This window comes from Spinacia oleracea, chromosome 1, assembly GCF_020520425.1.
Source record: "Spinacia oleracea cultivar Varoflay chromosome 1, BTI_SOV_V1, whole genome shotgun sequence".
NCBI classification, from domain to species: domain Eukaryota; kingdom Viridiplantae; phylum Streptophyta; class Magnoliopsida; order Caryophyllales; family Amaranthaceae; genus Spinacia; species Spinacia oleracea.
This window is the reverse complement of record NC_079487.1, coordinates 136,017,238-136,043,798: the sequence shown is the minus strand read 5'-3', so window position 1 is coordinate 136,043,798 and position 26,561 is coordinate 136,017,238. Positions and strand designations below refer to the sequence as shown.

Here is a 26,561-nt window from a genome sequence, read left to right as displayed (position 1 = left end):
CGAATAAGTTTGGATGAATCATATAAAGTACAAAAAGTCACAAATATAGTTCTAAAATGTCTATAAATAGATTCCAATAATTCAAATTTGGGTTAAGATTTTTCACGTGAAAAGAAGTAATATACAGAGTATAAGTTCTTACACGTACATTCATGGCACGAAAGTTGCATGAAATAAAACTAGCAATAATGAACGATGAACATGCAAAAGCTACCATAAATCATGCGGAGGTAATTTTACATTCGATGTTGATGGTGATTGCAAAACTTTTAGGTTTGAAGAATGAAAACCTTTCCAGAGACTTCTTGACGACTTTAATTTTGGATGTTTGAAAGAAATTCAATTAAAATTCAAACTTTGATTTAACTTTACTTATTATTTTTCAATGTAGTGCGTGGTGGCGTAGTCAAGTCACCTCTTTTGAGGAACAAATTCTTTGTTGGTCATACTATTTTCCACGACTTTAGAGTTTAGACCCACCATTTCTTCATTGTAATTTGTCTTTTCCTCCATAAAATTAAAGGTGAACTCTTTTTCCATAAAACCATAAATTAAAGTAAGTGAACATATAAAATCTAATCCATGCATATATCTTCAGTCTTTATCATAAGGGATTATGGACTTATGTGGGTTAGTTTTGGCTTTATCTAATTTTCAAGTAGTAATAACATCAAATAACTGATTTTATCAAACATGTTTTAAACAAATAAAAAGTCGAACAAATAACAAAAAGACAACACAAAGATTTGTTCAAACCCACCTTGTGATGTAGCCAATCGTCAATAACCAATCGCCAAACAAAACTAATAAATTGGCGTATGTGAGATATGTCTATATAGATTAAAAATGTAAAAAATGTTTTCTAAGTCACTTGGATTCTAAAATAACAAATTATTTTAACGTAAAAGAACAAAAATAATAACACTCCAAGGCACTGCTTTATTCCTTAAGGGCTATAGGGTATAAACAAAAATATGTTGGTGATATCTTTTTATCATTATCCAGGGAAGCATATATATGTCCACGAGTCATCTAGTAATACTCAATGGAGAATATAATAATATTCCATTTGTAATTAACCAAATTAATTAATCCGTACTTTTCTAACCTCAAAATTTCTAAAGGACAGTCTATATGATACGGAGTATATTAAAACGGAGTCTACTAAATTAGTTTCCCTCCTAATAGTCCCTTCTAAACACCATTAGCTAAACTAAACTAAGTACGAAGTATATCCTTTTCCGACCTTGGTTAATACTGGAGGATATTGCGCGGCATTGTGTAAAGCGAAATATACCATTACTCTTAATCTTGTTCGTGTAGTGTCTTTTGGTGAGGAACAAACAAACTTGGGAAACTCATAACCCTTGTAAGTAAGACTTTGTTTATTTCACCTTATTCTTATTACTTATTACTTATTAGATCAGATCAATTAATCAGAACAGACCAAATCAGATCAAACTCGATAAAAAGAATCGAGCTAAAACGTTACAAATATATTAAAAACACGAGTGTTATTAAACAATAATTAATCATTCATAAAATTGTAATTAATTTGTTGACTATTATTACTTTGAAAACTAGTTTAACATAGGATACCTAAAACGAAGTACTCCGTATTTTTTTACTCCGTATATATTAATGATTAAAAACCGAGTATGGGGAGAGAGATATACGGAGTATATATGTAGCATTGTAGTGAAATTAAGAAAAAGGGAGTATTCCATATGCCATATAAAGGTAGGCAATCGCATATGGCATAAGGTGTGAAATTAAAGAGGAGAAAAGGACTGCCAAAATACATAAGATGATCCATCGGCTCTCACGAGGCTCCGCTGTTATAATATGGATTACGTACTCGGTCTTGTTCAACATCCAATAACTCAATAAGTACGTACGTCGACTATTCACGTACCATTTTTTTTTGTACTCATGCATATCTTACTGACGTGTTTAATAAAGTTGCTCGATCATTTTTCATTTTTCATTTTTCATTTTTCAATTGGAGACTCAATTGTTGGTGTAGTCCAAATTGTCAGTGTGTAACAGGTTTTATGTCCATTATTCCCAACCTATATTTGATATGGAGTACAATGATAACTCCTTCACCATTCAAATTAACACTCGCTTTGACCCTCTAATCCTCAGTTCCTCACCGCACTCGCTTTGTTTTACTTGTATAACTACTAAGAGTACTAAACACTATGTTCCGAAGAAGTCAAAATCGCATGCTGTTATGTTTTTAAAACAAAAAAATTCAATGAAATGGTACATGTTTTAATTGAAATGGTACACTGTTTTTCATAAAATGATACTCTTTTTAATGAAATGGTACATGTTTTTTTTATCGAAATGGTACTCTGTTTAACAAAATGATACTCTTTTTTAATGAAATGGTACTCTTTTTTAAAATAAATGTTACAGTTTGGGGTTATGATGTGTTTGCTCACTCATCACAGCATGCCGTCTTGCCGAGCTCCTACGTCCCCGTTTTCTACTTTGGTTTTTTACTTCTCTGCACTATATGTGGACACATAAACTAGTCCGTCCAATAATTATGTCTATAAATATCGTAAATGACTCCATTACTTTTATACGGAGTATTACCTCTGCTCCTACCTATACAATATTGTTGTAGAGTGGCCAATTTGATACGAAGTAGTAAGTAAAAGAACGATAATGAGTTCCTAATAACACTTCCATGTTTTCCTTGATCAACCTACCCAATAATCACCGGTATGGCTTTGAGTTAGACATCAAAAAAGCAAAAATGATCTAGTGCATCAAATGCTTCACTCATGTAAATAAATGAATAAAAAAGTATGTCGTGATAGTTTCATCATCGGGTATATCTCAAATCACAAATTATCACAATTCATTGAAGATATCCCACATCGCAAATTAGTTGAGTATTAAACAAGTGAAATATTTTAAAGCCTCAAAATAGCTACTAGTTGGATCAATTTCAAAACGTATACGTAATTTCACTGTTAGTTTATACTACTCCGTATATGTATAAAATAAAATACTCCGTAGAATGGCATCTATAAAAATACGGAGTAAATGCTTTTGAAAAAGGTACTCCCCACACCGTACTATATTAAGAGTACATGTAAATACTATATTGCAACCTCACTTAACCACCTTTGATTACCTCTAATACCGATAATTGTTTTAGTATTACTCCTAATTTACAGAACATTGATACATCTACATATGGATAGATAATTCGATCAGTGGTAGATAATTTACCCGGTGGATGGTGGGTACACAATTTATTTATTTTCTTTTACCACCCCCTGCCCTCGGTGGTAAAAGTTAGATTAAAATTCAATGGTTTAATGGTTAAATTGAAGGGCTCTATGAAAGTGGCGTTTATAAATAAATGGGATAGAGCGAACTCCGAAATCACACAAAAAACAACACTGAAAGTACAGTCTTCTTGTCTCTCTTTCTCTCACACAATCAGCGTGCTCTCTCTAAAACTGCACTTTCCTGTCTTTTCCCACTTTTTCTTTAACCCATTAACAATGGCGATTCATGCATTTCTCTTCTTTCTTGCTATTTTATCAAAGCCCCTCTTTCTTCATGCTAATTTAGAAGGTATTTTATTTTGCTAATTAATTTCCTCTTTCTGGGTTCAAATTTAAAATTTAGTTCATGTTCATTTCTTCATCAAAAAAACATATAATTTGACAAATTATTTTTCTTTTCTGGTGCAACAGGGGATGCACTCTATGCACTGAGGAGGTCAGTAATTGACCCAGGAAATGTGTTGCAAAGCTGGGATCCGACCCTTGTTGACCCATGTACTTGGTTTCATGTCACCTGTGACCATGATAATCGGGTCACCCGCCTGTAATTCCTCTCTCTCTCTCTCTTCACCTTTCAATTTCTTCATTTTAATAATTAATTAGCTTAATTTATACTTAAACTAGTTCAATTCAACACAAATTACTTCTTTTTTGGTTAATATTCTATTAAATTGCTAAAAATCTGATAATTTTAGCATTTTTATCTAAATTTTGTGGCTAATTAATGGAAATAAATGGTACTTCGTAACAGAGATCTTGGAAATGCAAAGTTAACAGGAAAATTAGTACCAGAGTTGGGAAAGCTTGAGCGCCTTCAGTATCTGTAAGTAATTCTTCCGTTCCAAACTAATTGTCTCTTTAATTAACTCCTTCAATTCCTAAATAATTGTCGTTTTTACTGTCTTAATTGTTACGGAGTCTAATTTAATTTCAATCAAATAAAGTAGTGATATCTATCTATATTCTGCACATTAAATGATTTACAAGTAATTCTCTGGTTTTTAATTTTTCAGATCTAGTATTTCCTATTTTACCTGCCATTTAATTTATTGTTTCTTAAATTGACATGTGCATTCTCTTGCCTGCATTCATGCTCATCTCCTTACCATCATAAAGTTTAAAGGAAATTTTGAAAATCTTTTTTTTCTTTTTGTTCTTTTTGTTCTTTTTTGGGTACTAATGCAAGGGTATTACAATTTACAAATGAGAAGGGGGATTCGAACATGTGACCTTGTACACAGACACTCAGTTTTAACCACTAGGCCAAGACTACTCTCGAGAATCTCGACTAATTATGTTTAAAGGTGTAATTATGTTATGTTATCGTTGTATCGAACGCAATGAACAAGTAGGACAACTGATGCACCCGTCTTGGGAGAGTCGGCTTTACGAGTTTGGACTTATTGTAGGAGAATTTTTGGAACGGTGTAATAAAAGGGGTATTTTGAGTGTAAATAACTCGGTCTCAGAGCTTGGTTAATCTTTTCTCAAGAACTAGTAGTTCAAGTGCATTAGTCTTGCCCACTTGAGCTTGGTTAATCCTTTTTTGTTTTATCTTAGATGTGCTTTAGTAATGACAAAAATGACTATTGTAATTTCACTATCATTTTAATATAGAATTATGTGGTTGTGGATGAAATTCGAATCTACCCACCACCCATAAATTGAGCACAATGAATATTGTACTGGTCTCTTTTGTTAATTTGATGGCTCCACTGTGTTAATTAGTACTATAATAAGTTGGTAGCAATTAGTATATCATTATGGATGAATAATTAATTGAACCATTGATTTTTGGTGCGGTTTTGACAGGGAACTCTACACGAACAACTTTGTAGGCCCGATACCAAAGGAGTTTGGTGGCCTAAAGAGCCTTGTGAGCTTAGATTTGTTTCACAATAATCTCACCGGTCCAATTCCTTCTTCGCTTTCTAAGCTCTCCAGTCTTAAATTTCTGTAAGTATTGACATTGCTAAGTTCATTTTCAGTTCTCCTGTTTGGCATAACTGTACTTAACCAAAGATGGCAATGGAAACTCATGTAATCAAGAAACCGTGTTTAATCAACATCTTCAAAATTCAAATGTACATGCAAAACACGAGCATCATTTCCAGATTAATATGCTGTAAACAATTTGATATGAATCAAGTTATTCATTTCAAACGGTGTCATTATAAAATGTCTAATGACGCCTCTTGTGCATGCAGGCGATTGAACCACAACAATCTGACAGGAAGAATCCCTAGAGAGCTTACCAAGCTTGGAAACCTTAAGATCCTGTATGCCTCTCAATCATATAACATTAATCCCTCTTTTAGAACATTTAAAACATGTTTACTCATAATCTTCGTTTTGGCGCTGCAGAAATGTATCAAACAATAACTTGTGCGGTACTTTTCCAACGTCTGGTTCCTTCTCCAAGTTCACAGAACAGAGGTGATCACAATCTACAATCTTCTAAGTAATCTCTACTGTATTTTATCAGTTGGACTGACAAATAGGTATTTTCCTGCAATTGGTATTGCAGTTTTGTGAACAATCCCAGGATAGAAGGACCGGAGTTGATTGGGTTTGTCCGATACGACTCAGGAAGAGATTGTAACTGAAGTTTGAGAAGAGGCACTAGATTACTTGGCAAAGTTAAAACCAATTATGTCATAGGAGTATTTCATAGTTAACATTATACTGCATCAAAAAAGGATCGATTACGGGCGTAGAGCCGTAGTCATTTAGGGTCTGTTAAGACAACTCTAATATTGGATGAATCCTTGTTTTGACTTAAGGTTATCAAATGTATTATATCTATTAATTAACACTCAGAACTACTTGTTTTGTAACTGGTTCAATTCCTGAGTAACAAGTTTATTGTGGGGGAAGATTTTTCAATTGGCTGAAACTCGAAAGTTGCTAATTACCTTTTCTTCTGCAAATTTTGATGATTATAATGCTAATTATAGGAACAGATTTCAATTGAACCTTCTGACCTTCAAAATTCTACTCCATTATCAAACTCTGCTTTTCTTCTACTTCAATATTTGTAAAATTTGGATGGAAACTAAGTTATAACATTGATTTCTTTTTCCAGAAAAGGGGTTTAGGGACTTAATAACATACTCAACTAACATTCCCTTTAAATTCCATACCATTTCAGTCATCTTTTAAAATCAAACATGTTGCCATGGTCTTGTCGCAATATTCTCAATAACTTGTCCAGATTCAAACGGTTAACTCGAATTCGAGTTATACGGGTATTCATCTGCTGCTCGGTTCAAACATGGATGTACAGAGAAATCAGAAGAGTAACCAGTCCCATGCAATGCTGCAAAAATAGTAAGGAGTAATTGGATTTTGAGTAATGTTATTATGGTGAAACAACATCATCATCTTACAAGCTTTCTCCTCTACAAAAAATACCCGAAAGAACGGGAAAACCCTATTATTAGAATTGATACTCCTATTAACAAATAAATATTATAATATCAAAATAATTATGAAAACATGTACAGAGGCCTAATTTCTGCAAGTACCATAAGGAAGAACTTTCTGCACAATTTCTACCAATGGTCGAACTTTATCATATACTTCGTAACATTGAAGAGCAGATCTCCAAACTTTTTTTTATGCCGTTTAATCTATGCTCTTTAGACAAACATGTTGTTTTACCTATATAGCTGACTTGTGTGCATTTTTATGGTCACAAACAAGAAAATTCTGTACAGGGGCTTGTTCTTGTGATCTTCTTCTAGGAGCCAACTTACAAGCAGATAGGCACAGTAGGAAGTTCTAACTACGCGATAGACCTGCAAGATTAAACAAAATATGAAGTATTAGTTAGCTGTAACCATATACTCTGCAAGGATGAAGCAGAAACTTGCACATATATTCTCGGTACCAAGGATGTACTTCATGTTATTGATTATAAACAAGCAACTTGGAAAATTAAAAACAACTGCATAAGGACCGCACTATTACTTTTTCTTCCTAAATGTAAAAGACACTAAATATAGTTGGCTATTGAGTAGAGTAATAGCTTCAACAACATTTGAAAGCATCAAAAAGGGTTTAAAGTGATCTATGGAGTAATTTACAAGTGTCCTGTCCTCTACAAGACTACAATTACCATGGAGTAGAGTAAGATTTTGGAGTAGTTTACACTGGAAAGGCATGGCACTGCAACGAAAATCCAAAAACTTACTACACGAGGCTACTTGCTTCATCCAAATTAAAAACCTACTTCTCGATAAGAAGCTACTCGCTTCATCCAAGTTAAATACATGTGCATATATTGATGACTAGTGATAAAAACTTAAGGAAATCGAAACAATAATGCCATCACAAATACGAATTATATGTTTAAAACACAACCCTCAGACAGAAAAACAAGATAAAGCTTACCTTTGGTAGAAAAAGAAGCCTAACTTTATGTTGGATGCTGATTTGCTAACATCATTGGTGTCAAAGGAGGTGAGAACATATCACCGGACTTGTCTAAACCAGGGGAAGTTTCCAAAGGCCTGGATGACGGTGATTTTGTTGCTGTCCCTGGACCACTTAAGGGCATGGAGAAATAACCGATATGTGGAGGAGTTGGTAGTCGAGATGCTATCTTAGGCAATGAGAATTTACTCGTAGTTGAATCCTCTGGACTTCTTGAAACCAACGGTGCAGAAAATCCAGTAGTGTTTGAAGGTCTATAAAGTAAGTTCAATGGAGGCCTAGGAAGCTCGTGAAGCTCACTTATTCTTGGAGAGGTAAAAGTTGGTGAGGCAGTAGGAGATATCACTGGGGAAGAAGATGACCGATGCACAGAACTCCTCAAAATGGGTCCGGAGGAAAATGGCGGAACACCAGCTGCAATTACAGGATTTCCAGCTGATATTGAAGGCTTAGTTGACAAGGGCTTGCTAGTCAAAGGACCAGAAAAGGATTGTAATTTGAGTTTTTTGCTACTTGATGCGATCTCAGGCTTCCGTTGCTGCGCTAAAATACTCTCAGTTAAAGGCGGGGGTAGTCTGTTATTATTGCTTTCTTTCAATATTGGCTTTGAGCTTAGGATGATAGGCCCAGACAAATTTTCAGTTCGTACAAGCTTTTCATACGTGTTGGGCACCAGAGGGGATGAATGATATAAATTTTCAGCTTGCAAAGGATTTGGCTTGGTGCTTGAAACACGATTCTCAGATCTAGCAGAAATCCTACTCGTATCACCTGGTTTAGGCAAAGCATAAGAATGGAACTTCTTTGATGACGATGGCTGCAATTGTTTTATCTTTTCAGCTGGTTCAGATTTCCGCTGAGTAAACAGTGGGGCTGATTGGCTGAGGATCCTCTTTTCTCTTATAAATGAATCTTCATTGCTATCTTTCACATTTTTCTGCAAATATCCAGATATCAGATGAGAATCACAGTTCTCTAAATAATAAAACTAACATTTTGTGATTATGAAACACACAACACACTCAGAGATCCCCAGTACCACATACAGAGTAATAGTCAAGACAATCAATGGACGCCTGGACGGGACAGAAATATAAGAACCATATCATACGATTATGCAACCATTTTAAAAAGACAGAACATTCGCTCAAAAAAAAGACGGAACATAAAAATAAAACTGAGAAGCCTTCCTAGCTCTCCAAGTAGTTATGGGTTATTGCCAAAGCTAAGTATGCAGAAGTCAGCAGAAAATATAGAGAGTTGGGAGAAAATATGGGCGAGTACATATAAAAGTTGTTTTGATCACCAATGCAATCTCTGTGTTTTAAAGTTCTTGTTTCATGATTAACGGGTTTAGCACAAAACTGATAAGTAACGGTTAAAAAGACATGAAAATAGATAACATTTGGAAATTCTTTCGACCAAAAGCAAAGTACTAACAACCTCCATATTATTTCTTGCAGCAGAAGAAAAACCGGGCTGCCGATCATTACGTTGATAATCAGATCTGAATTCTTCATCATCTTCCATGCTAGAGACGCTGCTATAATCAAAGTCACCGTTATCATCGTCATATTCAACATCCTCTGATTCATCATCTTCAAGGCCAGTGAACTGGTAATCTATATGTTGCTGATGAGTAACCACATTCACCTGTGGTTCAACTGCCTCAAGAGACTTATGAGCCTTCCTAAAAAATGACAGCTGTTTGCAAGGAAAAGCATATATCAATACAAGAAGTTCAAAACCATCAAAGACTATACTCAGATAAAAATGAACTTCTCAATGATCAGACAACAACCTGAGCAGCATGATGGCGTGCTGCCTGAGTAAGAAGGCTTCTGGACTGCCCTTGTTTTAAAGATTTCAAACGAAAAACAAATAAGGTAGCTTCTTCATCAAATTCATCTTTTGCTTCTTGTAGTTGCTGCAATGAAAATGTTTCTCCCTTCCCACTTTTAGATCTTCCTTTTTCCTTGTAATTTGTTTTCATGATCTCATATAACTCCCTGTAAAACCCCAAATGTGAGCTTCAGGGGTACTGTTTTTAACGGGGAAAAGGATTAGAAATAGATATTAAAAACCTTAAAATCAAATCACCTTTTCTCATCACATTGATGCTTCATTTCCTGCAACACAATTTAAAATATTTCGCAATCCATCAGATACGAAAAAAGATAAATCCAAATTAACAAATGACATCAAGAAGTCCTCCTTCAGCACTTATTTCAATATGAGTCTAACAAAACTAGAAAATAGTAGCAACACAAACTAACCTCGACGGTGTGAAGCTCGTTTATAAGGGACTCTGATGGAACTGTGATTGTCTGAAAAATATGATTTCGCTGAAAAGTGAAAGAACAAGTTTAGTGATATACTGATAATCCAATCATCCAAAGAAAACGAAATGCATTGTATGTGCATACTACTAAATGGACTCACATAGCTATCAACAAGCTTTTGAAGTTCAAACTGCACTTTACCAAGCATCAACATTACTTTACCTGCAGGCAAACAAACTTGCATGATAAGAAGCTAACAACTTTACGATTTTCAGGTTAAAAGGAGGACACTAACCATGATAGTACATCATAATGACAAATGACAACATACTAGTAGATAATACATGAAGTATAAAGCTCACCGGATTCTTCATCATCATTCAATGCAATTTTCTGAAGAAGGCAAACACCCATCTCCCGCAATGATTCAGAAAACTCTGAAAATTTAAGAATTTCGTTTAGTAATTCAATTATCCAACAAAAACACAAAAATGACAGAATTTTAGGATAGTTGATGCTACGTTCATTCAATTTTTTAACAAACAGCATACCGTAAGCACTATTTGTTGCCGCGGCAGCAGCGGAGAGCAAACTATCATAGCAGTCTCTCATATCTTGCATAGCCTGTTTAATTCAAAACACAAAAATTAGCCATAATCAATTGTCGAATTGCTACAGCATTGCAGCAACTGTGATTCCAATTTCAATTACAATTAACATTCCCAAAATTCAATTAAAAATACGAAACCAAACCCTAAATTAATTTATTTAAAAGAAAAAAAAACAGAGAGAGGAGAGAGAAAGAAACCTCGGAAGCCTTCGCAAGCTCATCCAATTGAGCAAGAGGCTGAATTTTTCTATCCTTGCTGTTATGCTTATTATGATGATTAAGCAATTTCTTCAACGACGTCTTCATTTTGTCTCCCGTTTAATTTTGATTTCGTCAATAACAAAAAATAAATACCAGAAATTTCGCCGATAATTGAATTGCAGAGGAGAGAGAAAATGCGGAGCTCAAAAATGAAGAATTAATGGAGATTGAAATCGAAATTGAGATTGAAATTAGGTATTGTCACACCCTTTTTGTGTGTTCAACTAATGCGTTCTTCGTTCTTCGTTCTTGTTTCTTCGTCTTGGTGTTGGTTATTCGTGTGAAGACTTTTGTTGTTGAATTTTTCTATCTTCGTCGTCGACGTACGAATAGTCGAAATTATGGAAATCAGAAACCTTTATTTTATACTCCTCTTTTTTTCTCTCTCTCTCTCTCTTCCTTCTTCCTTCAATTTAATTACATTAAATTAAATGTGAACATTATCCCAAATAATACTTTTGTAATTCCAAATTTAGAAAGTGAATGGACGTAACTAATTTCAGAACTAACCTACTTATTTTGTTTAGGACAACTTTCACGTAATTAAGGATATGACATGTGTTTAATAAATTGTCCTTAATTTTAGTTGATTTAGTAGTACATATGTACTATTTGTGCACGGATTGTATAAAAATATCAATTGAAGTGAAGCAATGATATCCTTCACAATACTTAAAACAATTTTTGTTTGTTTCTGTGAAAATGTTTACTTAAAGATAGTTTCAATGATTTTTTTAGTAATATTTAATAGGCTGTCAAATTCTTATATTTTTTCATACTAGGATATAACTCGGAGAACTCGTATTGTTTTTAACTCACTAGCTTTCGTGTACCTAAGTTTAGAATTGACATTTTCATTTAGCATATACGTCTGCTTCCAATGTATTCTTTTATTTTTGTTCACATTGTAAGACACTAAGATCACAAATAGGAGAGAAATTAAGACCCAAACACACTGAATCTAGGAGTTTAACCAATCATACGTTTATACATATGCCCTCGTACTGAATCTAAGAGTTCAAGACCTTATTGGTGGCATTTGCATCTAATCCAACTCAAATTGGTGGAGTTGGTAGGAAATTCACCCTGTGACTTGAAAGTCATATGATAAAGTCTCTTCAGCAACGAAGTACTTAAAAGTGACTCAAACATAGTCTTATATACTCCGTATATAGATGGCTAACCTATAATATGTACTGTTTCACTAGGGTATAAGTCTTGTATCCTATAATATCTGCATACTTCATAACCATAAGTCCATAACCACAAAAGTGCCCTTACCTTTTTCAGACCATTACTTCGTAGGAGTACTAATTTCCAAAGATCGTGTTGACTTGGACTCCAAATATGTGGGGGCCACCGTAGTCTTGTTTCTTAATCCATATTTTGCCTCTCTTTTTTGTATTTTTTGAATTGAGAAATTCATCAAATTTATGTAGTGTATTGCCGAGAAATCCCATTTCAGAATCCAGTACTCCTCCGTCCCGGAATACTCGACCCGGTTTGACCGGCACAGAGTTTAAGGGACTTAGATTGACTTATTTAATTTAATAGGTAGTAGTTGATAGTGGGGTATTATTTTAATGTAGTTAGTGAGAGGTGGGTTAAGAGGTGGGGTTGGGGGAGAGTAGGGGTTGAATTTTTAATTATTTTTTGTATGGAGTAGGGGTAGGTGGGTTAATAAGGGTGGAGTGAGAAATAATATAATATTGTTAGAATATTTCCATTTTTAGAAACAGGTCAAGTATTAAGGGACGGCCCGATAAGGAAAACAGGTCAAGTATTCCGGGACGGAGGGAGTACTATCTATTCTATTGTCTCTCACGCACTTTCCTATTTCGGACATTTCTCTTCTTTTGGTATATTCCGACATAGTCTATAACTTGTAATTAGAGAAGCCATACGTTAAAGATTCTTTGTCTTTCGTATTGCTTGAGTAAAAAGTATTGATCCGTATTATTTTAATCTTTTGTACTTTATTTTGAATTGTTTAAATAATGTTAATACACCGTAAAATAATTTTTTGAATATTATTTTATATTTAGTATTGGAAATTTCATTAGAAACATAAAGATATATGAAAAATGACATTTTAGTAAGCTACTTAATTCAACGATAGAAATTATGAGCATCTCTATTGGTTTTCAGGTGCACCTACTGACCTAAAGTGTGGCTCAGAAGGTTTTTTTTTTTTGGTTCGTGTAAGATGAGATAATTCTCCTTGAAGAGGCTTTCATTAATTATTCACAATATATAGTAACCCTAAGTAACCCTACTTTATTTACAGAATATTGTCTAACGTTCGGTTGATCAGTTTTACACGTACAGTTGGAGAATTTAAAATAAGCAAATTAAAACTAATCGCTTAAAAGAAAACTTAATGAGTGATGGAGTATATCTTTCTGTAAACGCCGGATCAATGATCAATCATGCAAGTATGGGCAATGAAGTGATGAAGAAGGAAAAGACAGATGTGAAGAAGAAGACTAAAATGGTAATTTACGTATTTGCTTACGAGAATGATACGGAATATTCAAGTTTAGAAGGCCGCATTGTTTGCTTTGACTGCCAGAATTGAAACATCGAACATCAAAACATCATTTGTGTTTGATCAGTCAACAGTCAAACCCCCTATCAATGTCATACTACAAAACTTAGATTTATATTATATCATCATTATTTATGGCTAAACAAGTGGTCAATATATAAGAAACTCTATTCCATGCATCATCCAACTATTTGGCTACATTAACGTTAATTAATTTAGTCTTTATTGTGTGCCGTGTTACCATTTGAATCCTTAAAGGACCGGATCACTCTCATGGCCGGTTTTATAATTGTATGGTGCGCTCTCTTCACCTTGAAAATTAATAATTTAAGTAATATAAGTTTAAAACAAGTTACAATCAGGTCTTATGCATAAACTTCAATAACATCCTTTAAGTTTACTAGCTCTTTTGCAATCAGAGATGATCAAGTTTAATAGGTTTCAATCATGTCCTATTAGGTCAACTAGATTTAATAAGGTCAATTTAACCTGTATAAAGTTTTAAGAAAACATATTTTATAACTATGTACTACGTAGACCATAATTAGTCATTATAAGGCGGAGTTTTATGGTATGAATGAACTATATCCCACTTCTTATATGATAAGAGAAATGATTTTTTTAGTTTTTAAAGTGGAGTCAACGGCGACTAATATGAAATAGAGGGAATATTGTGACAAAGGAGAACTTCTTAGGAGAAAAGGTCCGCAGCTATTTAAATGGTTTGAGATATTCGAATGTTGGAATAACTGTTTATCAACAACAACTAACCATAAAGAATTATGCAATTAGTATTTGAATTTTGAAGAATCCTTTGACAAATGTAGTGTAAAGTCTTGGTGAACCCTTACTAATAATCAATGTACAACTGGAAGTTAGTTGATTGCACCAAAAAAAAAGTAAACGAAATCAAATGTTTTGCCCGCCGTTTCATTTGATCAAGGTTATATTATTGATTTGTATTTTGGTATTATGATCATAATTATGTCAACATTTCATAATCTAGATTGTCAACGATTATGAGCAAACTAATTAATTATATTTGATAGAACTAAAAATAAAGTCTTATATCCCTCCCTAAATTATAATGCGTACTATATATGAAGTACTAAAATAATATGATTAGACATTTTTTTTTTAAAAATGGAAAGAAAGAGTATTGGTCAAAAAAAATTGCTTAATATCGGATTGTTATGGTTTAAAATGGAAATAGAGGGGATATCAAATAGAGGGGATGTCGTTGCTCATTTAGCGGCTAGATTGGTTCTCCTTAACGGGATGGAACATGTTTATGTAAATCCACAAGGTATCATGTCCTTGGTGGATCTCGATTTAGTTACTTTTTTTTTTTAGGGTCTCAATTTAGTTACTTAATGAAGTTTAATTAGTGATTGCATTATTTGTATGAATAAATGAGGACAATTACGTTTTCTTACGAAAATTAAATTAGTAGAGACTTGTACTAATAGCTTAAAATTGCGTCCTAATTAAAAAAACAACAAAAGTAGTCAAATAGAAGTAGCTATCATTAGCGTGGAAGTTTTTCCAACAAACAATGATTCAAAGGGAGTACTCAACTAACTCGGTCACAGATTTTGAATTTGAGCTAGCTTTTACACAACACAAAATGGAAATTCAAACCAAATAGCCAATCCAATGTCAATCATAGCTATGTAATAACAATTGTCTTTCCTCTAAGAAAATGATGAAGCCATGTAAATGTAATAACAATTGTCTTTCCTCTCTAATACTCGAGTGGTCGGAAGATGGGACCATGGGGATAAGAGTTCCATTCTCTTTCGAGTTATCTATCTATAGTTTGATCAAAAGGTCTTGCGTGCACAAGTTGTACAATAAATTTATTGTACACCAAGATAACTTTAACCATTTTTTTTGTAACTTTAACTTAGTTATGATTAACTTTTATATTAGTAAATAAAATTGATAGATAAATATTTTAAAGGGTTAAATTATTAATTTTATACATTATTAGTGATTTTGAAGAAATAAGTTAAACTAAAATGAAAAAAATTATCACTTAAAAATAGATAACTTTTACATATATATGCTTAACTTTTAAGCATTTTGGGTTAACTATTACTCCGGTGTACAATATTTATTGTACACCGATTATAAATAAGAATTTGTGTAGTCTGATTAGGCGTGAAATTTTGGTCAATGGGTCGGTTTCGAGTTTGATTTCGTGTTGTTGTCAAAAGTATCAGAAAAAATATAAAACTTGATGTTACTACAAAATAATGTTAAATGGGTCAAATCGAGCTGAGTTTAGATCGAATTTGTGTTTTCTCTCAGTGACTTTATGTCAGATTCGAGTTAAATTATAGGGTATGGCCAGGGATTGTCAGCTCTAGTTTTGAGGTACTGGGAAGTTCGACGGAGTATGATTTTCCTAAAGAATGGAAAAGCGAAACATAGATAACCATTGTAATAAATAGTTCTATGTTAATAACAATACGTTTTTTGTTCTTAAAGGGTTGAGACAATATGACAATTGATTCCGTATATAGCAAGTTGAAAATAAATGAAGATAATAAGTAATAACATAACTCAAAATGGTACTCGACAGGATAAAAATGTTGTTATTCGGCATAATATCCATCTTATGGTTTTGTTATTGCAAAAAGTTAAAAAATGTTTAGGAATCAAGTCGATAGGTTTGCATCATGAGTTGACGACCAGGTGAGTGAGATGAGCATTAATGCATTATGCCATTATCACAACAGTTATTACAATGATGAATAAACGGTGAGGTCAAAAAAGGAATTAAAAAGGAGATAACATTTTGATGGTCAAATTCAAATATTAAAAGAGACGTGTTGGTTACTTGTAGTAATGCTCCAACCAGGAAGACACGGAGAGATAAAAAGCACTTGCAACAGAAGTACCACTATATTCTACAAGTATATATTTGTACGTGTTTTTGCATACTCATTTCACACGGATTCTATGTCCTACCCTATTTTGTTCCCACTTTCCACTCTTCTAAACTAAGTATAGACTATATTTGTTTCTTCTGTTGCGTAAAACTAATCAAACATGGATCATTCATCATTGGATGTAGTGGTACGGCTGGTATGAGATACTTATATGAATACAACAAACGACATTTCAATAATACTAGTTGTTGGACCACGCGCTAGCGCGCGCGGTCCCCCAAGATATGAAAATCAAATATCATAACAAAATTAGCAAACAAGCAGAGCGATTAGGGGAGAAAACCCCGAGAAAAGGAGTTGAGCGGAAAAAAAAATCAATTACACAAAAATTCCCCAAAACCACCACCCTTATGTAGATCACAAGAGCTACTACAATGGTTGCATATCTCACACCGCCTCTCGCCCACCTCTTTATATCCTCTTTAAACCTCACTGCATAAGTCGAGTTAAAAGGCGATAATCTCTCGTCTTTATGGCTGTTGGTTGAGATCTCCATGAAAGAAGACTCGCCATTGATCTTCGTCCTAGTGCTGGTTAACCTAACATATGGACTACAAAGACATGAGCAGTGTTAGACAAGCCAGAAGAAAACTAAACAAATGAATGCAAAGAGTAAAAGTCACAAACTTACGAAATTGTTTAAAACAATAAAGAATGCAGAACAGATCCAACAATACCTGATGTACAATTCCCAATATACTTTATGGTTGACAACAAACAAGCAGTGACAACCACTACCCCCATGCAGCAACACCACACCTGAAACACTGCCAACAACAGCCAAACAGAGCAGAACAGCTGCGCAACAGTCAATCACTGGAAGCATACCACCTTTGACTGACTGCAACAATCCTTCCAGCTGCAAAACAAACATCCTCATGCAGAAACTGTGCAGCCACCAGAAACCAACAACAATCTGTAAAATACCTATATCACCCATAATGTCGCACCTGAAAACATAGTAGAGCTAGCCTGACAAGAACCATAATAAAAACAGGCCAATCAGACTCAAAAAAATTCAGGAACCTAGCTCAGCAGAACAGGCAACCCACCACCGCAACCAAACGACACAACGAGCCAAATCTTAAGTAACTTATCCTATCCTGAACCACATAAGTTTCCCCTAAGATGACACAAATCTAGTAATCTACTTGCGCTATTTTTATTTTCAACCATTAGGGAACTTATATTCTCATGCAATAACACATTTGAAATCAGGGCAAAAACTATAAAAAAGCACCAGACACTATGACCCAAGTATAGATGTATTTGTATCTAGGGCGTAAGACACCAGAGCCCCTGATTAAGACATAAATAGGCAGAAACTGTCAAACAAAATAAACATTGATCCATTTATATATGTATTTGTAAACTAAACATATCTGGATATAAGTGAACCAAGATCTCGCTTATAAACTTATCCCCCCCAGCCACCAGGTTAATTGACAAACGGTGAATTAATTGAAGATAAAGAAACTTAAAAGCTTTTTCCAGCAAGACCATAGACGTATATGAATATAAACCTCATCAAATTCCTTTGCAAGTTATCAAACATGTGTTTCATTCTATCTGAATATTCAACTAACACTGACTTTCTTCTTTCATCTAATGAAGTGACCAACGTAGGTCTCAAATAGTTTTCCAAGGGTATAAGAGTGGTCCCACGATCATCCACATGACAGCATCTGATGCAAAATAAAACTATGTATCAAATCAAGATTACGGTGGATAACCGCAAAGACAAATATTTTTTTACTAACAAAACAAAGGTCATGCACCACAGATAGCAAGAGTTAAAAAGAGATAGACATTAGGGCTTAGAGATTAGACCTTTAGCCGGTAAGCAATACTCTTACTCTTTACCCCTCAGTCTGACATTCCCCCCCCCGTCTTTACTTTCTTTTTCCTTCCTTCTCTCACCCTTATTTCTCTCTCTTTGCTTTCTCTTGCTCCTTCACTCACGTTTCTATGGTTTCACATTTTAGAGGACGAATATGCTTACTTGCTTGTGTTATTGCTCTTTTTAAAAGAATAACGATTTTAAAAGTGCTATTTGTGTCTCTGCATTTCCCTCTCTCTCTCTCTCTCTCTCTCTCTCTCTCTCTCTCTCTCTCTCTCTCTCTCTCTCTCTCTCTCTCTCTCCCCCACATCCTTTCCTTTTTCAATTTTTTGCGTTTTATAATTACTGCAGTCATATTTAGTATAGAAGGTTGAACATTAGTAAATGGGGGGTAATGAATAAGAGTAAATGAATCCAAAGACTTGGAGATAGTAGAGAGAGTGTGAGATACGGGGCTGATGATATGAAATTGAAGCAATTACATTGGTTTTAAGTGATAAAGGAATAAAGGCACATAGCATAATGGCATGCACAAAAGCGCCGAACCATGATTTTGTAATTTACCCATAATATTGTTGCATTGTTTCAACTTTAAATGGAGATATAATGACAACCAAGGATGATTTTATGCCCATTAAAAATAGATATTTATAGTTGATATATGGAGTATAACAAACATATGTAGAACATACAAAAAAGGCAGAAAGCTATCAAATTTATAATATACAGAAAATATCTAGAACGCTAACCTTGTTAGGCACATGGAGAATTTTGAAGCGTCTAGCCTCTTGAACTTAATCTAAGAAGTTGAGTAAAAAGGTACGCCATCAGAGGACGACAATGATAACCTAAGAAAATAAAACAGTAACTACACAATCATTATTGCACCGTGAAACGGTAAACCATACAGGAATCTGTGCACCAGAAAAATCCACGCAGAACAAAAACTAAGATGCAATGAAGCTAACAAAAGTACGGGAATGATCAAATGACGTACAGAGTTACAGGTACTGTTGTCCTAGTAATGTGTGTCAGCAAAAGTGAACTTTAGCCACATTCAACAAGTGCCTGCATTGTCAAAATATAAATAAGATTAACAAGCTTAAATCAAAACTCCAGGAAAGCAATTGTACACTTCAAAGTATCCTCTTTGAAAACCTACAGTCTCAAACATCCGTTCAAAGCATGTGAAGTTGTCCCAAGAGTTGCGTTGTTTGTTCTTAAAAACAGTATATCTAGAAATTGTTAGAAACACTACTATGCTTTTTTAAGCTCCGAAATAAGTATTGTAGACCATTTCCCCTAAATTTTCACCCTTGTCTTTCTTACTAATCCTAGCTCTCCTATCCCCTCCCCTCCACCAGAACCACCACATATTTTCTCCTTTTCACATCTTCATCTCTCTTGTCATCAAATCCTCAACATCCCTTCTATAACCTCCCATTTTGTTCCTAATCCTTATCTGCCACCCTCTCACAAGTCAAATTGTCAATTATCTAGTTCATAGAATCATAGATTCCCTTAAACTTCACAAAATCCTATCAAATTTCGCTCTTTTCTACCACAATGGTGTGCTATTCGACATTAACGTTGAGTCAGCCATAACCTGGTCGTAATTTGTTACTCACATATCAAACATAAGTACACATTAATTTCTTAAAGCTAATTCGACCCTAATTTTCTTATTATTCAAATTTTACTTCTTTGTCAGAAAGTTAAACACAACAATAATTTTTCGAAGGAAAACATTGGAAAATCTAAAAGAAACCCAAATCTGAATCAGACCCAAATATATCCAAAGTGAAGTCTATAATCAGGGGAACATAATGTGGTTAATTCTAGTAATCCTAAGCTAAAAATTCAAAGAAATTTGAAGAATATTCAAATATTCACAAATACCCATATAAAAATAATAATCAAAATCAACAAAATTAGACAATTTCAAACAAACAAATAGAGGTGTTTCATTAAAATAAACAATAAAAAAATGCCGACAATGCATAGAAAACCCAGATCACAAAAATAATCCCCAAAATCGGTAAAAATAAGAGAGATAAAGTAATTACTGGCACCAACAATATTTGAACAATCTACCGTTTTTTGGGAGCAATAATGGCCACCCTGTTCGGCCATCGACAACTCTCCGTTAAATCCTCCACAGTACCCATTTAAGCAAATAATTGATGGTGTTAGTGCGTAGTATTGGGAAAAGTATCAACACAAAACGAAAATCCAATAAAATAAAAAAAGAAGAACGGTAAACATATTAACAATTGAAAAAAAAATTAAACATTTAATAAATCAACAAATCTGCGAAAAATTAAATCAAATACAATCAGATGATTATAAAAGATGAACAAGAACAAATTACCCAAAGAAATCGATCAGATGACCAGATGTTTCGCATGTCCCAGCAATGAGAGATACATAAAGAGATTTCGCGATTGAGAAACTGAAGTTCTGATGGAGAGTGATGAGAAGAAAAGATATGGTGGTCCTAGTGGAGAAAGGGGCGGACGACGGAGGATGGAGGAGAGAGGAGAAGGGGCAGATCCGCATATGAGGGATAGGTTGAAAGAGAAAGTGAAAATTGGAGGAAATGGAAAGAATAAGGTAAATAAGGGGGGTCACGTGGAGGAGAAGGAAGCACATGGGGCAATGAATCAGGAAATAAAGAAGGGAATTTTTTTTTTTGAAATATGCAAGAACCAAGGTTTGAACCTTGGTTGATTGAGCAAGTAGGATAGAGCCATCAAAGGGAAGCAATTTGGAAAAATTTTCTTATAAATAGTGAAAATCACCTATATGTGACTCAAAACACTATGCTTAAGCATAGTGTTTCAAGTTCATACATTTTAAAGGTTTGGGATTTCTTCCGTTTCAAAATAATTGCATCTTTCAAAACAATATAAATTACAAATGGGAACGGAGAAATTCGAACCTGAACATATCGCATATAAACTATCAGTCTTAACCATTAGGCCAAGACATCATTGGTTCCATCATTTTCACTTTTTTTTTTCCTGTTTGACCGTAATATATCAACATAGTTGAAAAATAAATCATAAAATATTAGACATCCTTGTATACAAAAGTTACTAAAATAAATGTTTTCAATGTTCATTAATCATTATCATATTACAAAAACTGAACATGCGAAATTCTAAGCTGCAAGTCTATAGGTTTTTTTTTTTGTAAGAGAGCGTCGTAGCAATCCTCGTCACCCCTTGGGAGGGACGAAGCCCTGCCGAAGGAAGGATAAGATAATTTCATAACCAAATAATATTATGACACATAAGTATGTCATGTCATCATTGTGACACGGCTTAACGGTCGCATGTAATGATCTTTATCCCATGACCTCAAGGTTCTAGGAGGACTAGGAATGGCTCAGCCGAAGAGATGACAACAACAAAAATCTCAAATAAACAAGGGCTTCACATGAAAATGATCAAATCATATCAGTGGACAACGCGAAGCTCAACACAATTCAAAGAGAATCTCACAAATGATCAACAAAGATCAGGACATAATTCTAAATTGTAAGACCGATGAGAAAGTCCATTACACCAACAGAATTCCCTCATAAAGAGCGAAATTCTAACAACTGAACCATACTTGTGCCAGCAATACTGCAGAATATAGATAACAAAACCTCTGCAATCTAAACTACATAAGATGTGGCTCTAAGAAGCATCTTATATATGGCTCATACTTTGGCATAACCCTAACTATAGAAATTAAGGCTATTCGTCTTATTGTATTCTCGTCCCATTGCATACATCATACATGAGAGAGTTTATTGCTTTACAATACCCTGTAAAACACAGTTAAAAATAAATCAGCATGCTTGGCATACCGCAATACCTATAATAGCATATCTATGTAAATTTTCATATAGATGGAACATTTGTTTCTCTACGATTAGAATGAATATTTACTATCAAAACCAAGAAACCTACCTCAAAAGTTATATAAACGGTATAATAGGCTTATGCTACAGCTGCCATTGGTACTTCTCTGTAACATACCCGCTTTGCAGCACGTACTATATCTTCAATCTGGTGAATCCAGTCAGCAAAGCAACAAAAGATCATCAGAACTCAGAACTTAATAACCACCCTCAAATACATATAACCCATGCACCCAAAATAATGTCCCCAAAATTGTGAAAATAATATATAATTCACAAGACCATGATACAAAATGAAATCAACCTGGGGTAGAGATAACTTCTCAAGGTTAGGTGCATAAGGCATTGGAACATCAGCCCCAGCAATCCTTTCAATGGGTGCATCAAGATATTCAAAGCTATCCTCAACAACAGATGCACTGTCCAGAATGTCAGAGAACATAATCAGGTGTTGCAAATTAAGCAACTCAAGGAGATCAAACATAATGAAAGCTCGTATCAGCCTTAGTATTCCTCCTAGGTGCATCAGGAGTTTCAAAGTTAAGTATTGTTTAAGGATTTGAGATTCCTATTGTAGCTGATACACTCATCAAAGTAGTCACACGGATACTGCCTACCCTAAAGACTACAACATTAGCAAATAAAGGTAGTACACATCAGGGCGAAGAGTGGTTGTTCAAGCTGAATGATGACTGACACAACTTATCCACTTTCACCATAAACTATAGCAAACTTCTAAACATGTCATGCGAAGACCACAAACCAGATTTCAGCTCCAACACCATGCTGTGGGAACCCTTCTTCAACAGTTATCAATCTGTTTGTTTTTCTGACAGAATCATTGATTGTAGCTCTATCCAGAGGCCGAATTGATCGTAAATTAATGACCTGAAAAACAATAAGTTTGTCATGTTTGTCACTTAGTACTTAGTAGCATGTCTAATCAAGATCAAATATGACCAGAGACTTTTACCTCTGCGCTAATTCCTTCCTCTCTTAGTATCTCTGCAGCCTGGACATTAGAAAAGAGAGAGACAACAAACATTTTAGAGGATAACACCCCATCTTAACGAAGACACAATTATACCTAAGGTTTGTGCGCTCAACAGCAGCTTTTAGAAGGGCTGAATTTAAGCAAAAAGACACCAGACTATCATATAAACAAAAGGAGGGATGAAGAAAAAATGCTCACTAACCTTGAGAGCAAATCCCACCATCTTTGAGAATGCAGTTATTGTCACATCCTTCCCTTCTCTTTCAATCTGTAGGTGAGAAATGATACAGTGGTTCAAAACTACTTACAAGAAGTGAAATGCTGCAACATTTAACATACTAAATTTATTAAAATAGACGAAGGATGATACCTTGGCCTTCCCAATAGGTAGACAAAAGTTGGGATCTAGAACTTCATCAGAAACCGGAAATGATTCTCCATATCTAAGGACATATAACCACTTGAGAAACTTAAGTAACCACTGTAAGCACACACACAGAGACACGGTCTACTTACAGTAATTCATTCTCCAGAAAAACAACTGGATCGGGATCCCTAATGGCTGCCTTCAACAATCCACGAGCATCCTCGGCTGTGTATGGAGACAGCACCTTCAATCCAGGACAGGAGCCATACCATGGTGCATAACACTGCACAAAATTTAGGGGAAGATTATACGAGAGGACACACATCATAAACATGCCCGACAGCATAACTAACTCACCACCGACTTCCTACAAATAATTATTTACTTCCAACTCATTGTAGAAAGAAATAAAGAGGAGAATTTGATATAAAAAAACATGCCTGAGAGTGTTGGGCACCAACTCCTGCAGCAGCACCATTAGGCCCCCTAAAAACAATGGGAACAGTGATCTGCCCCGCAGACATGTAGCATGTTTTTGCAGCAGAGTTTATTATGTGGTCAATTGCCTGCCATAAATCAAAAGAGAGATTAGTAACAAAATCTACCATATTCCAAACATAAAAGCCCAAAAGAAAAAGTAAAAATAAAAAGAAACAGCAAAAGATTACATCCTTTATATCATTCTATACAGCCTTTCTTCCCTTGCAAAGAGAATTTTATTCACAGGCAACAAATAATCTGAAGCATTGTGCAAGGAACATGGAATGATAAGGAATAGGCTTCCAGAAAAAGCATCCCTGTACAAAGCTGGGATGGAAGAACAATATGTGTCAACTTACGCTTCTTTTGTCCTACAAAAATAACTTGAAACCCAGTCTGTATGTGGGATTGTGGGAACTTCAGATGAGATAATGGTTATATCAAACAAAGTATAGTTATATGTCTGACAAAAATTACTGCCTTCCAAGTTTCAAGTAGAGGTACAGATATATCAATCAAAGTATAGTTATATATGTCTAACAAAAATTACTGCCTTCCAAGTTTCAAGTAGATGTACAGATATATCAAACACAGTATAGGTATCTTGAGTACATTTTTGGAGAATTTTTCTTGCACGTGTGAAGGAAAGGGGAGCTTTATTCAAGGGAGCGTGGAAGAGAGAGGGGCTATATGCCTATATACCTGCATGGCAAAGTTAAAAGTCATGAACTCCACGACGGGCCTGAGCCCATGGTAAGCAGCGCCAACACCAATACCAGTGAAACCAGCCTGTAGGACACAAGATAAAGAATGGGTCGAGCCAGACTTAGCATGCGCACTCATATGACTCATATCTAAAAACAAATCAGCTGATTACGATAACAAAAGATTGAAACATTAGGGGGAAATTGACCTCTGTGATTGGTGTATCAATAACTCTGAGGGGACCATACTTGTCCAGTAGTTTTTTCGTGATCTAAGAAAACAAGATTCAAACCGGAGAGGTGTAGTGTAAGGAAGAAAATAGCAACGCTCTTGGAGCAATTCCAATACATAAATAAGTAGAAACCTTTTATTTCATATTTTTAAGAAGTCTTACCTTATAGGCACCTTGGTATTCCCCAACCTGCATATTCAATTGTTCACATTTAACAACCTCAAGGAAGATTAAAAGTTGAGTTATGTGGATAACATTTCTGAATCAAATTCTACATACCTCTTCCCCCATCAAAAATACATTAGGATCAGATGCCATCTCCTCGTCAAGAGCAGAGTTAAGGGCGTCCCTAACCGTCATCTACGACCCAAAGTAACAAAAGCAATACACATAATTACATCAAACTTGAAGAAAATCCAAGATAAAAGATAACATAAGCCAAAAACAACACATGAACCTATATTTACCATTCACACTTCTCTTTGGCATGTACTGGAGAAGATATGTACTACAACAACGACAAGTTTGGAGACGACTATCAATTACTACCGACAATTTTATACTCATGTTTTACTGTTTTGGCATAGAGGTTCCATCTAAAATATCACATGATGGTGAAAGTGTGAAACACATATAAAACTTAAACCCTTACAGGCTTACAGCAACAATATTGATGTCTTAATCCGATGGTATAGCTACATGATAAACTCTTATAACAACAAGATTGATGTCTTAATCCCGGTGATGGGCTCGGCTACATGATCAAACTTAAACCCTTACAGGCTTACAGCAACAATATTGATGTCTTAATCCGATGGTATAGCTACATGATAAACCCTTATAACAACAAGATTGATGTCTTAATCCCGGTGATGGGCTCGGCTACATGATCAAACTTAAACCCTTAAAAATTAACAAAAGAAATAATAAAAGCACCTGAGTGCCAGAAGTTGAGTAGCTTCTGACAGCCAATACAGCAGGTTTAATCCTCTGCAACTGCAATTCATCAACAAATTTATGCACGAAAATACGTTGATTATTATAAGAATATATTTATCATGAGACAGAAAGATTCCCCACATACCGGCTGAGAGAAGCTTCCAGAAACCAACTTCTGCCTCACAATTCCCATCATATTTACCTAAATTTTCCGATTTATCGTCAAATTCAGACCAACAAGAAAACACATAAACATAAATACATAATCCAATCCAATCATACTTTATTTTTGAAATTAATTAACTACACAAGAATTTGCAAAATTTAAAAGTATAAAATTAACAAACATTCCTGCAAAAACGCAGAACATAGAAAATAAATAAAAAATGACGAGAAATTAGTGATCATCGGAAATGGCGACGTACCTTGAGGTTGTGTAACTGGTAGTAGAGGATTGTGAGTTTGAGAAAGATCGTGCTTCTTCCAGCTGATTCTAATGGTGATTAATTAAATCAAGAAATGAATTGATTGTGATTATTTGATTATTTTGATTATAGTCTTTCTTTTGATTTCTGCTTTTGTTGTTGGAAATCAATTGATTATTGTGATGGTTCTGAGCTTACCAGGTGTTTAGTTACCGACTTCCCGCTATTTGTTGCGGTTTGGGCCTTGGACTTCTGGA

General features: G+C 34.7%; 4 protein-coding genes across 12 annotated transcripts; 1 reads left to right on the top strand and 3 right to left on the bottom strand.

The window, feature by feature from the left end:
- The first annotated feature begins 3,250 nt into the window (after positions 1-3,250).
- LOC110785751 (leucine-rich repeat protein 1) lies at positions 3,251-6,200 on the top strand. Its single transcript, XM_021990257.2, has 7 exons — positions 3,251-3,603; positions 3,726-3,858; positions 4,066-4,137; positions 5,127-5,270; positions 5,522-5,593; positions 5,679-5,750; positions 5,842-6,200. The coding sequence occupies exons 1-7, from the start codon at positions 3,342-3,344 to the stop codon at positions 5,918-5,920; spliced, it is 834 nt and encodes a 277-aa protein (XP_021845949.2). The 5' UTR covers positions 3,251-3,341; the 3' UTR covers positions 5,921-6,200.
- A 445-nt stretch (positions 6,201-6,645) lies between these two features.
- LOC110785748 (uncharacterized protein At2g33490) lies at positions 6,646-11,323 on the bottom strand. The gene is made up of 10 exons (XM_021990255.2): positions 10,842-11,323; positions 10,585-10,657; positions 10,396-10,470; positions 10,194-10,255; positions 10,028-10,096; positions 9,852-9,880; positions 9,553-9,760; positions 9,195-9,455; positions 7,710-8,688; positions 6,646-7,114 (listed from the first exon to the last, which is right to left on the bottom strand). Exons 1-9 carry the CDS (start codon positions 10,947-10,949, stop codon positions 7,735-7,737), a joined length of 1,839 nt encoding a protein of 612 aa, XP_021845947.1. The 5' UTR covers positions 10,950-11,323; the 3' UTR covers positions 6,646-7,114; positions 7,710-7,734.
- A 5,262-nt stretch (positions 11,324-16,585) lies between these two features.
- Positions 16,586-21,515, bottom strand: LOC110800932 (uncharacterized). 8 transcript variants are annotated; one of them, XM_056830921.1, is made up of 6 exons: positions 20,316-21,515; positions 19,247-19,317; positions 18,999-19,048; positions 18,002-18,094; positions 17,087-17,296; positions 16,586-16,960 (listed from the first exon to the last, which is right to left on the bottom strand). In XM_056830921.1, exons 3-6 carry the CDS (start codon positions 19,010-19,012, stop codon positions 16,648-16,650), a joined length of 630 nt encoding a protein of 209 aa, XP_056686899.1. In that variant the 5' UTR covers positions 19,013-19,048; positions 19,247-19,317; positions 20,316-21,515; the 3' UTR covers positions 16,586-16,647. The 8 variants fall into 8 exon arrangements, with proteins under 8 accessions (XP_056686899.1, XP_056686898.1, XP_056686901.1 ...); XM_056830920.1 differs by having other exon boundaries at positions 18,999-19,097; positions 20,621-21,515; XM_056830923.1 differs by having other exon boundaries at positions 20,621-21,515.
- Positions 21,516-21,669: 154 nt separating this feature from the next.
- Positions 21,670-26,540, bottom strand: LOC110785747 (pyruvate dehydrogenase E1 component subunit beta-1, mitochondrial). Of its 2 annotated transcripts, none has more exons than XM_021990253.2 (16): positions 26,305-26,540; positions 26,025-26,081; positions 25,877-25,930; positions 25,220-25,300; positions 25,103-25,129; positions 24,917-24,979; positions 24,706-24,792; positions 23,964-24,089; positions 23,673-23,806; positions 23,527-23,599; positions 23,359-23,424; positions 23,136-23,174; positions 22,926-23,050; positions 22,467-22,581; positions 22,212-22,310; positions 21,670-22,066 (listed from the first exon to the last, which is right to left on the bottom strand). In XM_021990253.2, exons 2-15 carry the CDS (start codon positions 26,073-26,075, stop codon positions 22,242-22,244), a joined length of 1,110 nt encoding a protein of 369 aa, XP_021845945.2. In that variant the 5' UTR covers positions 26,076-26,081; positions 26,305-26,540; the 3' UTR covers positions 21,670-22,066; positions 22,212-22,241. The 2 variants fall into 2 exon arrangements, with proteins under 2 accessions (XP_021845945.2, XP_021845944.2); XM_021990252.2 differs by having other exon boundaries at positions 25,877-25,936; positions 26,305-26,539.
- Between the last annotated feature and the right edge of the window lie 21 nt (positions 26,541-26,561).

Coding starts and splice junctions, on each gene's coding strand:
- LOC110785751 (XM_021990257.2), top strand. CDS start 3,342: ATGGTTAAATTGAAGGGCTCTATGAAAGTGGCGTTTATAAATAAATGG. Junction 4,138..5,126: donor CTTGAGCGCCTTCAGTATCT/GTAAGTAATTCT, acceptor CGGTTTTGACAG/GGAACTCTACACGAACAACT. Junction 5,271..5,521: donor CTCTCCAGTCTTAAATTTCT/GTAAGTATTGAC, acceptor TTGTGCATGCAG/GCGATTGAACCACAACAATC.
- LOC110785748 (XM_021990255.2), bottom strand. CDS start 10,949: ATGAAGACGTCGTTGAAGAAATTGCTTAATCATCATAATAAGCATAAC. Junction 10,471..10,584: donor GGCAACAAATAGTGCTTACG/GTATGCTGTTTG, acceptor TTAAATTTTCAG/AGTTTTCTGAATCATTGCGG. Junction 10,256..10,395: donor GAATGATGATGAAGAATCCG/GTGAGCTTTATA, acceptor GTTTGCCTGCAG/GTAAAGTAATGTTGATGCTT.
- LOC110800932 (XM_056830921.1), bottom strand. Junction 17,297..18,001: donor TCATTAGATGAAAGAAGAAA/GTCAGTGTTAGT, acceptor GTGGCTGCACAG/TTTCTGCATGAGGATGTTTG. Junction 16,961..17,086: donor TATTGGGAATTGTACATCAG/GTATTGTTGGAT, acceptor ATGTCTTTGTAG/TCCATATGTTAGGTTAACCA.
- LOC110785747 (XM_021990252.2), bottom strand. CDS start 26,075: ATGATGGGAATTGTGAGGCAGAAGTTGGTTTCTGGAAGCTTCTCTCAG. Junction 25,301..25,876: donor ACTCAACTTCTGGCACTCAG/GTGCTTTTATTA, acceptor TTTGGGTCGTAG/ATGACGGTTAGGGACGCCCT. Junction 23,051..23,135: donor AGGAAGGAATTAGCGCAGAG/GTAAAAGTCTCT, acceptor ATTGTTTTTCAG/GTCATTAATTTACGATCAAT.